The sequence below is a fragment of the Paramisgurnus dabryanus genome, chromosome 20 (genome assembly GCF_030506205.2).
Source record: "Paramisgurnus dabryanus chromosome 20, PD_genome_1.1, whole genome shotgun sequence".
Lineage (NCBI taxonomy): Eukaryota > Metazoa > Chordata > Actinopteri > Cypriniformes > Cobitidae > Paramisgurnus > Paramisgurnus dabryanus.
Window position 1 is genome coordinate 22,115,068 of NC_133356.1, and position 16,772 is coordinate 22,131,839.

The 16,772-nt window shown below is 39.3% G+C and overlaps 1 protein-coding gene across 4 annotated transcripts in view; it reads right to left on the minus strand.

The window, feature by feature from the left end:
- Positions 1 to 312: 312 nt before the first annotated feature.
- The window catches only part of fgfr3 (fibroblast growth factor receptor 3), a 41,800-nt gene continuing 25,340 nt past the window's right edge, over positions 313 to 16,772 (minus strand). For 2 of the 4 annotated variants that reach the window (XM_065297079.1, XM_065297077.1), the window contains exons 6-18: positions 14,896 to 15,019; positions 14,619 to 14,809; positions 11,683 to 11,827; positions 9,282 to 9,457; positions 7,004 to 7,152; positions 6,783 to 6,904; positions 5,866 to 5,976; positions 5,566 to 5,756; positions 4,674 to 4,796; positions 3,984 to 4,054; positions 3,010 to 3,147; positions 2,700 to 2,805; positions 313 to 2,617 (exon numbers count right to left, since the gene is read on the minus strand). In XM_065297079.1, the coding sequence (XP_065153151.1) occupies positions 2,453 to 2,617; positions 2,700 to 2,805; positions 3,010 to 3,147; positions 3,984 to 4,054; positions 4,674 to 4,796; positions 5,566 to 5,756; positions 5,866 to 5,976; positions 6,783 to 6,904; positions 7,004 to 7,152; positions 9,282 to 9,457; positions 11,683 to 11,827; positions 14,619 to 14,809; positions 14,896 to 15,019 (1,812 nt within the window). In that variant the 3' untranslated portion in view covers positions 313 to 2,452. Of the gene's footprint in view, positions 2,618 to 2,699; positions 2,806 to 3,009; positions 3,148 to 3,983; positions 4,055 to 4,673; positions 4,797 to 5,565; positions 5,757 to 5,865; positions 5,977 to 6,782; positions 6,905 to 7,003; positions 7,153 to 9,281; positions 9,458 to 11,682; positions 11,828 to 13,168; positions 13,314 to 14,618; positions 14,810 to 14,895; positions 15,020 to 16,772 lie in introns of all 4 variants that reach the window. The other 2 variants (XM_065297078.1, XM_073812800.1) reach the window with 2 other exon arrangements.

Here is a 16,772-nt window from a genome sequence, read left to right on the forward strand (position 1 = left end):
ATAAATGCGTAAAATAAAGAGAAGTTGACATCAGACCGGTATTGCTAAACATCCAGCCACTTTAAAAGTGCTGGAAAAAACATAAATCTTGAAAACTGTTCATGTAAACATTAAAGAAAACCTTCTTCAACCGCTGAACGCATCTTGGCTCTACCTCCGTTCTAAAATACAAAAGCATCGAGGAATGCTGTCCTTTTGAATAAGATCAAAATAAAGGTCACAGAAATAAAGGAAAGGATCAAAATCAAATATAAATACAAGAAAATAAATAATGTCGTTTTTCGATAAGTAGGGGTAAGGACCAGCAACAGGTCATCAGTAGTAGAGCAGAGGATGCAGAGAGCATCTACGTATAGAGGTGAGCCAGAGGTTACAGGTTGTACAAATAGAAACCAAAGACTGAGCGCTTGATCTGCCGCCCCCGAACCAAACAGTAAACAATCAACTCCATACATAATGGACAACAAAATACTGGTGTCTTCTTGCATCCATATGCCTAATTTTGATGCATGCTACAGATGGATGCCTCTGACTGCTGTTTTTAAGCTCAATTCAGTTTTGGAGAACATGATGTCTTTTAACCCGGAAGAAAACCGATCGAACGATATTCTTGAAAATCCAATCTGAGAATGAAGGTAACGAAGTGCCTCACAAATATTCTCTTTATATTTTTAAGAAACACCCTGCTTAATATTGTGGCTGTACATTCACGTCGCAATATCCAGCCACCCGACGCCCCTCAGGCACTTAACAAGTACAAAAATTCAATGGTTTGGAGGAGGGAAACACTGCTTCACTTCACACTTAAACACTCATCTCGTATCAAATCTACAGTTTTCATATTTTAGCAGCAAGCGAATCGTCCCACATCTCCATATTATTGCCGGCTTTCTGCTTGAATGCAATTGTCTGAGGACACCCTGAGACACGACCAAGCTATCCCAAAATGCTTTGCTTAGATTTGCGGGGCGAGTGACACTCATCTGACAGCCATGCGTGCTAGAATTGAATAGCGATAAAGGTTCTGTACTCATTAAAATACAACTCAGAGCAGAGAGGAAGTCGAAGATTTTGGCACTTTGCAAACATACCCAGAGGATTACCTCAGAAACATACTTTCATTTTAAGCAAAAGAGCAAATAAGAGCAACTTTCTTAATGGTTACACCATACTATACCTATTACTTTTACAATTTGTAGGTTTAACCACACGAGTTCCTTCATATCATACAGCTGGATGAAAGGACCACAATGCCAATTCTCAATGAGGACTATCATTTTTCTAATACTATAGAGAACGGTTTATATCTGCATGTGTGGAAATTGCATGCGTGGAAGCCAAAATATGAAGAAATGATATAGTTGAATGAAAAGTGCTGAAACACCAGCGCACTTTCATCCTCAAGAGCAAAAGCACTTGTGGTCCATTACAATAAAATACTGAGATAATGTGGCAAACCTTTTCACGTTTTCAATCCCAATTAATCTCCAGATATTACTTTTCTTATACATTCTTGTCCCCGTAAACGAAGTAATGGAAAAAAAGCGAAAATAAAATACAACCCATCGGTTGAAAAACTCTTGCACTTCTGTAGTCAATAACTTACAAAAATTTCAATCTCAAGAAAAACAACAACTTTGTTTACAGTACCAAATCCCAGACTATAATTTTAGACCTCAAACCCCTTTAAAAACCTTATGTCTATAAATAGCTTTACAAATATACATGTTAATTCAAATAAAACTTTTTTAAGCTTTTTTAAGATTAAATGTTTACACGATCTCAACAGTGTATGCTCACTTGCAATGCATTGTTCTTAAAATGTCATTATTTTTAACGTACACTGCTACTGGCTGCAATATGATACATATTTATATCTATATATTTACAATAAAACTTTTTTTTTGATACATACAAAGCACACAGTTATATTTTTTATCCAACTAAATCTCTTCTCTTCTTTCCATTTGAAAGTTCTTTGTGAGAAAACTGGCCACGGGTTGACTTCTCACTCAGATATTGCTGTAAAAAAACCATCCTGTCATCGTCCTCTCTTTAAACACTGAGAGAATTCACATGCATGACAGGATGATACCGACACAGTTACGCAGCAATACACCGTTCATTCGTTTTTTCCCTGTTCAACATTTTGTCTGTTTTGTTTGGTAGGCACGGAATGGTTTGACCCTTCTCGACTCTGTAGCGTAAAGGAAAACGAAACTGGCCGAATACAAAAATAGGAATTTTCTTTTCAAAAAGACAAAAGCTGAATAATGATTTGGAAGAAAAGGTGGTGCTGAAGGTGAGAAGCATAATCGGTCCTTCAGACTTCGAAGCTGCTTGTTCATGAGATCCATGCTAAGAGCCTCGACTGCTACGTTGATCGTCAGCCCAATACAGCAGACAGAAAGGTCCCAGGCGTTTCTTAAAACAGCGCTCCTTAATACGGTACTTATGTTCGTATGACCCCATTGCTGTGGTGATGTTTGGGGAGGCACGGCTCATCAGGTAAAGGATCGTGAGCAAACACCGAGTCGTCACCGGATGAACAGGTGCTGTTGGAGTCCGGACAAGTAGGCGAGTATTGCTCGAACGGTACCGACAGATCCAGATACTCCTAAAGTGATCATATGCAGATATTAAGCGCATGCATACAATTGAATTCAATGGTTAAATATGAGGTTTATAACAGCTCTTACATCAGTGGAAGTCATGGAGAGAACTCGGTCATGATCCTCAACTAGTTGTCTGAAGGTGGGCCTTTGAGAAGGAACAGCATGCCAACACTCTCGCATTATCATGTACCTGCAAAAATGACATCATCATAAGAAATGCATTCACTGCATGTCCCGAAAAATAAAAAATAGCACATTTATTTTTAAGAGTCCATGCAGTTTTACACATGGTTGCCGTTCACTCTTGTGCACTCTGCAGCTTTACTTAAAGAAGCATTAAGAAGATTAAAAGCTTTTTTTTGGGATGAAACCCAACAAAAACCATGAGGCTTACAGTTCATGAGTGCAGTTGGCGGGTTTGTCCATTCGATGGCCCTCCTTCAGCAGTTTAAAGAGCTCCTCCACTGGGATGCCTGGGTACGGTGAGCCACCCAGCGTGAAAATCTCCCACAACAACACCCCGTAAGACCACCTGAGACACGAGAGAGGTTTACTTTACGGCAAATGTGGGACATCAATCAGAGGCAATACGAGGAGATCTGTGAAACCGATACGCATGTCAGTTGTGCTCGGAATAATTCAATAATTTAATACTCTTTCTCGCCCATTCTGTCTATCTCTTCCCGTTTCTCCCCGGGGGGTGTAGATATTTGGCAGATGTGAGCGAGCGGTTTTGTTGCTTCTCACTGAAGCTTATAATATATGTCTGCGATATGAGACGCGGGTCTATTAAACTAGAGGGAATGTGTGTGCGCGCACATATGTGTTTGTGTGCTATCGCAAGCTGCGCTGTTAACTCAGGGCTCTTTTGTTTGGACCCATTCCTCCTACGCCACCACTGAGCAGTGCTAATGAAATTAAGCACGCTAAGAGACAACAGGAGCTACGAGCCAGCTAATGCTACCCGGCCAAAACCTTATGGGGGCTGAATAATTGGCACGTCATTATATCACTATCCGTTCATTAGCTTCGTGTCAGAGTCGAATCTCATTTACGGACATCAGCACGGTGCTCACGCAAACTCGCCCAAAACAGACCGACTGAATTAAGGCTTATTGACTCATAAATCATATCATAAATATGGTTTACAGGCTGAGGCAAATGAAATTATTGTGATTAAAATGCATTTAAGTACAGCTCTGGGTACGAGTATGTGTGTGACAAATGTGCAATGTCCTGCTCGTGCACACACACACAGATTTAATGGCTTTGACAGTTCGCATGCATTCCTTTACGGCTTGATGAACTATTTGAACCGATGGCATAAAGATGGATCAAAAGATGGTATGCATGGCAGTGTAAACTTACACATCGCTCTGGTGCGTGTAGACACGGTCGAACAGCGCTTCTGGTGCCATCCATTTGACGGGCAGACGACCCTGAAAGACACAGATCAGTCAGAACAACAATAATGCTGACCCAGCAGGACACATAGGCGCTCAGAGAATATCAACAGGCATGCCGTTTAATCTCCTACTGTCTAATACAAATACACTTTAGCGGTCCATGTCAGTAAAAGCACAACAGCATTCCACTCCCTAATGCACTTTAATCTCTAACTGTCCCATCAAATACCTACATAGTTCACCAACTACACCCTGCATCCAAAACATTGTGGATGTAATCACAATGTTATCTTATTACTGAAAAAGCTACACTATTTGACTGCCAATATATTGAAAATGTGAAGAACTGACCAGTGTAGCTACTTTTAGTAAGGTATTCCTCAACATTGTATTATGTGATATACTGTACAGCGGGTCAGGTGTACAGTAGCGTTTTTTTTTTCAATAAGATTATGCTGTAATTACCATCTTCAAAGTTCATTCAACAGTTGATTTATCTCTGACAGTTTACTCATAAACGTCTCTTCAACTCGGCATACGCTCACTTACGACTTCGACATTTAAAAATACAGTATGTAACCACATCTGCTCTGCTTTTGGTCCGATGCCACCCAGGAGAGCTATCTGAGAGTGATAGTCGGTGTCCACTTACGTTGGTGGTCTTCTTGTAGTAGTCAATATTGTGCACGTCTCTAGCCAGGCCGAAGTCTGCAATCTTCATTACGTTGTCCTCTGTAACCAGAACATTGCGGGCTGCAAGGTCCCTATGGATACACTGGCAACGCAAACACAAAGACTGTCATCTTTCATTGTGAAGTATGATAAATAGCCTATAAAATACTAATGCGATAAAGTGAATGGTCACAAATATGTGACCCTCCCTGTAAAATCCAGGCTTCAGTCTCATAATCTAATTATGAGGAACATCAAAGTTTGATTTAAAGGGGACATATGATGAAAATCTGACTTTTTTAAGTGCTATAATTTGGTCTCCAGTGCTTCTATCAATCTAGAAAATGTGAAAAAGATCAACCCAGTAACTTAGTTTTGGTAAACCATTCTCTGCAAGCATGTGAAAAAATAGGTCATTGGAATATGGCTCCCCTTGTGATGTCAGAAGGGGATAATACCGCCCCTTAATCTGCACTATCCAACCACAGCACTGCCATTTAGTGCATAGATTAGCTCATTTGCATTTTAAAGGACACACCCAAAAACGGCACATTTTTGCTCACACCTACAAAGTGGCATGCTATAACAAATTATCTATATGGTATTTTGAGCTAAAACATCACATATGAACTTTGGAGACACCAAAGATTTATTTTACATCTTTAAAAAGTCTTGCGAAATGTCCCCTTTAACATCTTTGACATGACCTTACTTTATAAAAGAAAATTAAAGATATCAAGGTTACATTATAAGTGTTCTTTACATAATGTAGGATGATTTTATGTAGAAAACAAACAAAATTATTTCAGCGGTGTTTTCACAAACAGTTTTAACATCATAAAGTACAATTTAAAAGAATTTAAAAAATGTACCTTCTTTGAGGCCAGGTACTCCATACCCCTGGCAACTTGATAGGCGCAGGACACCAGGTCTTTAAAGGTCAGAGTTTCGTTCGGGATCTTACAGGTGTCGAATGAGTAGTCCATCCCAGGAGGTCTTCTCGCTCGCAGATACTCTCTGAGATTTCCTTTGGATGCATATTCAACCAGCACATACAGAGGACCTGTATACACACACGTTCAGTCAGAAAAACTTTTGTAAAGAGAAATTTTGTAAGAAGTCTATTTGATATATAATGCTGTGTGATCATTTGTGTGCGTGTGTGCGCTGACCGTCTTGTGTGCATGCTCCCAACAGGTTGATGATGTTCTTGTGTTTTCCAATCATCTTCATCATCTCCATCTCGGACACAAGGTCTGATAAATCCTTATCTGTGCCATCATCTGCCGTTGTGTAAAATGTCACAATGCACAAAATAAGAAAAAATCCTTTTTATGTAAAATATGTGAATCAAGACTAAAGGCTCATACTCAAAGATTAGGAGCATCAAAGTTAGATTTCAATCTTTGACATGGCTTTACTCATTCAATATTAATGATATCAATGCTATATATTTACATTATGCAGAATGATTTTATGTAGAAAACAGTAAATCACAAAAAATGATTTTAGCTGGGTTTTCACAGACATAATGTAATTTAGTCGTATCTAGATCTAGACGCTTTCATGACATTCACCCACAAGTCATCTCATAGATATATACACTAGATGTCACCTTGGGGTTCTAAGCATGCGTCAAAACTGCCGCCATCTTGGAACAGGGGTCTTGTCATAGGAAGTAGCTAGGTAACGCTGCTATCTCCGCCTGTACTTTGAATTCATGGACAATGCCAGACTTTTGTGCTGCGTATGGATGTTAGGCCTACTAGGCACTATGCATTATACAGTAGTTAGAAAAAGTAGATTTTCATAATATCAAAACTTTAATTTTTTCTGGACTCAATGCTAAATACATGTCTGACTGTTGAAACGAACCAAAAGAAAACCAAGAAAATTGCATTAATGGTGATTTTATTTCCGTTACACCATTGCCTACAATGACGCTGATGCGGGGCTCCCCTGTTTCAAGATGGCGGCTCTATTTGACGCATTCAGTCCAATGAACTGCCGTAGCCAAGGCGACATCTAGTGTACATATCTATGAAGTCATCTGACCATGAAACATCTATGGCTGTAGCACATCACACACCTTTGAGCATCTTGACAGCAACAGTGAGAGGTTTGTTGGGTTTCTCTTTGTCAATCCCAATAGCTTCAGCCATCACCACCTGCCCGAAGCATCCCTCTCCCAGCGGCTTACCCAACGTAAGTCTGCAAACAAATCAGCACCAAACAAACACAATGAAAACAATTAGCATTAATTAACAAAATTGCTTGATTTTAAAAATATGTTCACATTTTTTGACTTACTTAGTACGACTAAACTCCCATTTTGGGTCGGATGGCAGTTCCAGCTCAGAAACGTTGGGCAGCATTGGACCATCGCTGGACGACAGGCGTGCAATCCTGACCAATGGTGTGTTTGAATTCATGGAAGAGTTTGATTCTAAGGACACCTGCTTGGGTAAAAAATAAAGAGAGCATGTTATTGTCGCTGCAAGACAAAAAGAGAGAAAGCCAGTGTAACGGCAATAGTGTGAAAGAGAGAGAGAGAGGACATCACAAAGAAGAATCAATACAGTTATTTTAGGAAGAACAGCGACTCTTAAGAGTTGAGTTACAGACAGAAACATGTTGTCTATTCCTCAGAGAGAGATGGGTTTGTAGCTGTCAGATCTCAATGTAATGGGGCACAAGAGTGTATACAGGAACATTTCACTGATGTCACACAAACAGCTGTGGTTTTGTATTCTGAGGGGATGCTTATGAGGTCACCGGCTCACCTGTTGCTCTTCATCTTTCATTTGACTTTTTCACATTTATTTTCTCTCTTCAATAATGATAGTCTGTATTTAAACAACCACTTATTTACTATTTATGGGCCAGATTTACTAAACAGGGCAAATGAGCGTGAGAGCACAATTTCAATAAAGCGCCAATGGGAGTGGAAATTTCTGCATGTGATTTACTGACAAGGCTCATTTCCATAATGACCAACCAATCTATCAAGAGCAGCGCAAATTAGCATAGGGGTTAAGACATGCTTACTTTAGACGTTAAATTATAGTGTGAATACCAGTAAAGTAACGAGTCACAACCCTTAGTACAGTAAATCGCGTTGCACGATTCATTTAAATGTTCTTCTCCCATAAATTGTGAAATCTGAAAAGGAAACTCCATCAAATGCATATGCAATATGGTCAGTCGCAAAACAGTCCATGCCTTTTCAGCTCAATTTTTTTTTGCAGTAAATCCTGACAGTATTTCTGACAATACAAATCCTGACAGTACAAATACACTTTAGCAGTCCACGTCAGTAAAAACCCAACAGCATTTCACTTCCTAATGCACATCAGTCTGAAAATCTAACATTGACAATTATTGATAGAATATTCAGCCATAAAGATGTAATGCAGTAATTTCTAAATGATTTTTTTATTGCTACAATATTTAACCCTATAGCTGTATATATTGTAAATTTGTAATGACTATTATGCAAGATATGTGTAGAACGTTGGCAGCGGCAAAGCAGCTCTGATGTGGATAACCTAAACTTTTAACTTTCTTCTTCTGCATGAGGAAAATGCAAATGCAAACAGAGCCTTTCATGAGCCACAGAGAAAAGTATGTCAGCACCGGTAGGAAAATCAAACAGTCTGACAATGATATCTCAATATTTTCTAAAATTAGATCTACCAGCAGTGTTGTGCTCAAAATATCCACACATATAACAAATGTGCACCTTTTGAAAATAAAGAATCACAGACATGACGGTGTAGCGGATTTCAGAGATGAACGTTAGATTTTGATTGCTGGAAAAAATTCAGGGGAGTGATAAAGTTATAAGTGATAAAGATTATACAGAGACAGAATCAGAGGAAACGTTTGTGTGTCAGTTCAGTTGCAGCTGCTACGATTTTAAATGTTTAAAACAACTCGGGCGTAACTTTCACCAGGAGTGAAACACGATCTAATCTCTAGCAGACAGCAGAGAGCATGAATATCCTTGTGTCACATCAGGTCTATGACACTACTCTATCTGCTGTGAACACACACACACACACACACACACACACACACACACACACACACACACACACACACACACACACACACACACACACACACACACACACACACACACACACACACACACACACACACACACACACACACACACACACACACACACACATACAAATAGCCACAAAACTCCCCAAATTATAACAGCTTTACTACTTAAATAACCTACATGTGTTTGGCTTTCATAATTTGAGCTCTATGTTTTCATACATTTAACCTTTACTGTTGAAAATACTAAGCATAAATATTATTGACTCCCATTGCACTACACAGATTTTGGTCCAATCTCTCTTGAATTCTCTTTCGCACACTTTAATACCAAATGGCAAAAAAATCTATAAACATTGATTATGTCACAGTCCCACAGCCATTCGCACAACTTCATTGACATGTAAATTATGCATTCACAGTAATGTCATGTTGTGTGTGAGGAGAAAAAGCAGATTTAGGACAGACAGAATGAGAGAAATAAGACTGTTCAAATCTTGTATCTACTTTCTGTTACCTGTCTCTTGAGAGGGAATTTGGATAGTTTTTGCACAGGTGGCGTGGGAAGGGTCTTCTGGGTGTTCATTCGCATACGACAGAGGATGATGATGACCATGGTGAGGATGAAGAGCACACAACCCGTCACGTAGATGAGTATGTCAGCATAATCGTCCACTCTATCTATCGCCACATCTGGAAAGAGCAAACAGTAAAAGTTAGATGGATGAACGGAAATGATGTACAGAATTATTTAATTCTATGATTGAGGACTAGAAGTTAAATTAATGTTTTTCTGATTCAGTTTCAGGATAGTTTACCCAAAAATGAAAAATCTGTCATCATTTACTCACTTTCATGTTGTTACGGTATATATTTCTTTGTTCTGATGAACACAAAGGCAGATATTTTGAGGAATGTTTGTAACCAAACCGATCATGAGCCCCATTCACTTCCATAGAAGGAAAAAGAATACTATGTAAGTAATTGGGGCTCATCTTCATGAGAATTAAGTAAATGATGACAGAATTTTCATTTTTGGGTGAACTATCCCTTTAAAGCCGAAGTATTAATTGCATTTTGTGGCCATGTGCATCCATCGAACGTCTATGTACACGTATGGCATATAAGCTATGCTTTGCAAGGCTGTGCGTTGGACAGGGTGCATTCGTTTGTAAGTGCGTTTTGGTACACATAATAGTTAAGGTTTTTTATAATGACATTTTTTATATAAGGAACTGCTACATAATACACGTCTTAAATTGAAATAAGATTCAATTGTCTGTGGTGTGTCAAACTCGGAAGTCAGAACACATATTTAATATCGTTTAACATTGACTTTAAGTCAATCAGCTGTGATTGTTCTTTGTTCGAAGTTAAGCGGAAAGCCTGAGGTTAATTTACGGCCACCTTACAATCCAATTAACATGCTATCACAGCACCATGCAGGTACAAACATCCCATAATGCCCACGCTCTGGAAGACTTATATGGCATTAACGTAATGAGCTCCACAGACAGAGTTCAGCAGCTCTGCACAAGAGGAGTTTTTTTCATTCCGGCAGCACAATGTAGAGCGGGATAACAGGATAAGCGTGCAGTCATTTTTCCTGTGAGCGAGGAGGATATGAGATTTAATGAATCAGGTCTTCCAGTTACTATGGCTGTGTACCAGCAGCAAATACTTCAGTACGCACCTCAGACAAACAAACCAATTGTGCTATCGACCGGAAACAGTCTATGGGAAATCTAATCATGATGTTTGAGAAATGTGGTTTTCTGGATATGACGTTTAAATCTAAAAACAATTATTAACTGGGGGGAATGTATTCAGAGAAAACGGACGGCAGTCTGTATAAAAACGAATGAAAATGAGGCTGATATTAGTTTAGATATTATTCTAAATAATTATTCCGTATTCTGTCCACATTTGGTCGTAACATTAAACATTAAAGGCGGGGTGCATTATCTCTGAAAGCCAATGTTGATATATGAAATCACCTAAACAAACACGCCCCTACCCCAGTAAAATCTCGACCTTCTTTGGATAGACCCGCCCCACACATACGCAACTGAGGCAACGATGTCAGTTAGTAGACACGCCCCTTACTGCTGATTGGCTACAAGTGTTTTTGGTACTCGGCCCGACTCCCTTTTCCAAATAATTTTTTTTCAAAAATCATGCACCCCGCCTTTAACTCTTTCGCTGCCATTGACGAGATATCTCGCCAATAAAGAGAAACGCTTCCCTGCCAATGACGAGTATTTCCGGCTTTCCGCAATATCGCTATTATCCACCAGGTGGCGCCCTTCCGCAACTTTTTAAACCCGGATGTATTGCCCTATGGCAAGCGGGTGCATGTCCGTGTCTGTTTTAAAGATCGCTCTGAATGGGATCTCTATGAAAAGTCTGTCACAAAAATGGAATTATCTCTGCTTTTTGCTCAAAATGTGGTGTTTTTGCAGAAACCTACCCATATTCAAAAGCTGATTACAAAAAAAACTACTGAAGGTAGGATGAAACTTTTTTTTGTTTGAAAGCAGAGGGTCTGTTCTTTCATTATATATTTTATGTTTATATATTTAAAAAAGAACATTTTCTGGAAGGCATTAAACTTTTGTGAAAATCATGAAAAAACGCTGGCGCTGGCTGGCAACTTTTTTTAAAAACGCTGGCGGCGAAAGAGTTAAAATGACAAAAAATAAAAATTTCTACTTTTGCAAATAATTACACAGATTTGACGCCAAACTAAAGCAAATCTTACAGCAAGTGCCATGACGGTAAGGTGACATGTGAGTTGAAATTTAAACCTTTCCATATATACATTTAGACATTGCTATATTAATAAACAGATAAAATAAAAAGAAGAAAGACATAAGAAGAAATACAGAGTTAGACACCCAAGAGAGAGACGAGTATACCTGGTAAAACTGTAAGCCAGGCAGAGTGATGGTTAAAGCCAATCGAGTTTCCCGCTAGACAAGTGTACTGCCCCGCATCCTCAAAAGACACATTGGTCAGGAAGAGAATCTCCAGCTCTTTATCCGTAGTGTTTATACCCGCAGTCTGAGAAAGCAGGGAGAGGAATAGAGAAAGACAGATCCATAAACCACAAGCCTTAAGAAATGAATGAGGAGAACCACACCCAGCTCCTGACAGAAAGATTTGAACAATAAGATCAGTTAGACCCATCACCACCATGCCAGAAATTCAGTTCTGGCTGAGAGAAAGATAACCTACACTGCAAAAACCAATGTAATAATCAGTACCTTTGTCTTGCTTTCCAGTAAACATATCGAAACATGCCTAAAACAAGATTTTAAGGCATTTACTTCGGCAAGAAAATAAGATTTCATTAAGAAATTGCGTTTTTGGATTAAATAATATTTTTCTTAAGATTTCTTAAGCATAAACATTTTAATAAGCGAATGAAGACAATTCAAGAAATAAAAACAAGTCTAAATATCTTACAGAATTGTGCTGGAAAACAAAACACTGAGCTGGCTTTTGCAGTGTCAAAGCAAAATAAAACCTTAAACCCTTTTGGATAACGTAACACCCGTCAGCAGCAGTCATCCAGAATGTCTGTGCGATAAAAAATTAAAGGAAAACAACACCCGTTTTACCTCAACTTAGATTCCTTCATTCCTACCTATCTTTACACACTTCTTAAATGTGTTAGCATTTAGCCTAGCCCCATTCATTCCTATGGCTCCAAGCAAAAGTTTTATTTTGTGCCACCATACTTACTTGTGTTACTACTCATGTAACAGTCTTTGAATAGGGAAAACATGGAAGTGTTTGGGGGCTTCTAAATTGATCCCTGTTTGGATCCTAAGGAATGAATGGGGCTAGGCTAAATGCTAACACATTCACAAGGTGCTGTACAAGGATTAAAAATGCACGCTCTGAAAAAAGATAGGTGTGTATTTATTCATCTAAGTTGAGGTAAAACATAGTAAAATATTGAAAAACTGTCGTGTTTTCCTTTAAGAATGTACGCAGAGGTGAGAAGACCATTACCAGCTTTGAACCTCATTTCAAATCCCACCTACCATCTATTTAACTTAATTCCTTATATAGGCCAGCAGTGTAAATGAGCAGTGATTAAATGGTAGGTGGCAGTGTACAATATATGAGAAAAAAATACGTATGTGTCTGTGGCACAGTCTGCGTTCCTATTAAACAAGCCCTTGTTGCATTGATTGGAGAAGAAGAGAAAGCGAGGATTTAAATGAAGCAGACACACGCTCGGCTTACATAACAAGTCCTTGGATCAGGTCACCTTTTTTAATGTGTGAGAAGAGCGGGCTATTATGCGAGAGAGAAGCAGAGAGAAATTGAGAGTTTGTCTCTACACCACCACCAAGGTCTTGATGGACAGCGGCTGTTTGGAGAGAGGTTTACCTGGCTGGGACACCGTGAGCCAGAACTCATTCTCTGACATGCCTAAAAAGTTGTGGGCTCTGCACCAGTATTGGCCCGCGTCTTTCTCTGACACATTATATAGAGTCAGAGTATCCAAGGCCTCTTTTACCTTACTGACAAAACTCTGCAGAGACATACAGTACATACACTTAGTCAGAGGGAAGCACGTCTATACACGAATACAGACACTTGCATTTGCTTTAAATCTTTGTAGTCTTGCAAAATCATACTGGAGTAGTTATATCTATCTCTTAAAGGGACAGTACACATATATTTATCATTTACTCATTTTTGTGTTTTCTAAACACGTCTGAGGAACATTAGAGAATTATTTAGCATTTAAGACGTTAATGTACTTTGTGCTCTTTTTATTATGTTTATGTTGAGATAACGCAGTGACAAACGCCCTCTGTAGAACAATTTGGCTACTGTAGAAAAATGGCGACGACTTCTATGTAAGTGGACCCGTGGTGTATGTAGATAAAAATGGCTCAGTCTAAGTCTAATGGTCATTATACACCAATCATAATATAATTATGTATATTATATTTCATTTCTGTCAAAAGATCTAAGGACTAAAAGTCTCACATTGCACCTATAAAGACAAAAAGTAGGCCATGGCTCTGACATCACTTTAGCTTTAAACCAAACGTACTCTTCATTCACAAATATCTGTCTTTCAGATGCTCATCGGCTTTATTCTCTGTTTCCGACCTCTTCCTTTCCCTTGATCGCAGACTTTGCGCCACACATGATCTGTCGCTCATCACTCTCGGTTTGGGGGGAGGCATCGAAGGGTGCGCAGATGAGACTGTGGGGAAGGGAAAAGCCGCCGTACGGCTCCCAGTAAAATACTGTTTCAATTATGTGGGAGTCTAAAATAGCGCGGCGGTCTGGCCAGCCGACGCTCTCCCCTCCTCTGCCTGCTGACTCGGCCCTTCCCTCGCTTTCCACACTCATTTTTTCCATGGCTTTTTCGGGAGCCTCTTCCCTCGTTCCCTCCCTCTTTCTCTCCTCTGAAGAGTGAGTGGGGCAGCAGAGCTAATGGCTGTCTCCCTGCGCGACGCCACCGCGGCGGTTAGCTTAGCCCAAAACAGATGTCTGCCTCTCGGAGGAAAGCGAGAGCCCCCAATTTTCCTGTTGCTCGAATCTATAGTGAGATGCTAACATGGGTGGGATTGAGAGTTTGAGGGAGGCGCTGTAGGAGCAACTAAAAACCACTCGTGAGACTTAATATGTGGCTTCATTTAAGCTGCAGTTGGACGCAATTGTAAAGCAACTGCATGTAAAAATAGACAGTTAACAGTGTGTCGGTTTTTATTTGTATTCACCATAATTTCTTGTGAAAAATTCTATAAACACAATATAAATAGTGTTAATAGTTAATTAAACATGTTTAAATATTCTCATAAATTATTTGTGCTCGTACCTTAAGGATGTTGACGTAGGGGGCGCCATTGGGCCCATGCCGGCTTCCGTTCACCTCGATGTGTTTAAGCCACTGGATGTGTGGCTGAGCATCACTGTACACTTTACAGTGAAACTCCACATTACTGCCCACCACCACCGTCTGATTGGCCGGGAGTCCGGCTTGTAAGATGGGCCGGTGAGGCGAGCGCTCTGATTGGAGGAGAGATTGTAGGTGGTCAGTTTTAAAGTCTGATGAAGGTAAGTTTGGGTTAAAGGTCTTATGTGTGTGTTCATACCAAGCACGTCGAGTTGGTAGGTGTGTCTAATTGTCCCGTATTTGTTCTGTACCACACATGTGTAGTTTCCTCGATCGGATGGCACAGCGCTCTCCATAACCAAACTCCACTGCTGCTGCCGCAACTGGAGAGGGAGCGAGTGACAGCTTTATTCATACTGTGTGATATTATACTGTATAAGAAATAAGCAGGTGCTAAATTCTGCATATCGGTATGATGTTATGAGTAAGATCCTTTAGGCTTGGTTTAAACCTACATATTGTATGCCACACATACATGCCATGTCAAAAGCAACGTTTGAAAGAAATACAATGCTTTATACATTTCATTCAAATTGACATTTTTCTGAGTAAGATTATGTCAAATTAATGTGAAATCAATAGGTAAAATCAAACTTCGATGCCCCCAATTCCATAAACAGATTATGAGACTTTAGCCTGAATTGCAAAGAAGGTCACATTATACGCTAGCATATAGTGCATGATTCATATGGAGCACATTTCTGTGCCTTTGTTGTTCTTTTTGGAGCTAGACACACTGTAAAAAAATTCCGTAGAATTTTCAATGTTATTGCAGCTGGGTTGCCGGTAATTTACCGTAGATTTACATTTATGTTATTTACTGGCAAGAGTTTGTTCAAAGTTAAATAAATTTCAAATATTAACAAGTCTTTCTCTTTACAGAATAAAACTATACAATAACAGCCTCATGCAAAGTATTCTGGGAACCAGAAATCATCATCAACCTTTTTCTGTTTTTTGATCCAGATTTTGTTTCCCAGAATGTTTTGCTTGATGCTGTTTTTTAGTTTTACTCTGTAAAGATAAAGACTTGTAAATGTTTAATTTTCATTTAACTTTGAACAAAATGTTGCCAGTAAAAAACATAAATGTAAATCTACGGTAAATTACCGGCAACTCAGCTGCAATTTCTACGGAATTTTTTTACAGTGCACCCTCCAGTCATTATGAACTGTCACTGCATGTCAAGAGCTGCATTACAAATCAGAATGAAAATTTCTCCCTTTGCTTCCACGGAAAATATAAAAGCATACGGGCTGAAGATTGACACGAGGGCGGGTAAATAATGCCAGAGTTTTCATTTTTGGATGAACTATACCTTTAATCACCATGCATGCAAAATGTGCCAATGGGTCACAACGTCTCTTTGTTTACGCAAACCCTTCACCTTCTCATACACACACACATGATCATTTATAGACCATACTCTAATTGTGTATACGTCTCTCTCTGCCTCTTTCAGTCACTCTCTCATTCCCTCTCTCCGCACTTTGGAGGTCTGAGTGGAAAAAAATGTAACTGTGTAAATATTATGGCCTATGTTTTTGAACAGTTGCGTGGTAACACTCCAGAGAGGGCAACACGCATACAGACAAACAGACATGCCTAAGAAAGTTGGCAAATGAGTCTATGCCCCCTGCACTCCCCTGGTCCCTCACCTCCGCTCGCCCGCTTGTCAATGAATATTTGGACCTTCATGAATGACCTTCAAGACTGCATAGCATGAAAAAATGTATGTATGTGTCTGTCTTATTTTTATTAACTATTATAGATAAACCATTATTACTTAAATAACTTATAATAAAGGGACAGTTTACCCAATTACAAAAATTCTGTCATCATTTACTCACCCTAAAGTTGTTATACAAACCTGTATAAATTGATTTTTTCTGCTGAACAGCAAGTAAGATATTCTGAGCAATGTTTGTAACCAAACTGTTTTTGAGCACCACAGACTTTTATTGTATTGTCATTCTGTTTTTCTACTATGGAAGTCAATGGTGCTTCTGCTTCCTGCTTAAAGGACTAGTCCATTTTCTTCCAAACTGTTGATGTCTTTCTTCGTTCAGTCGAGAA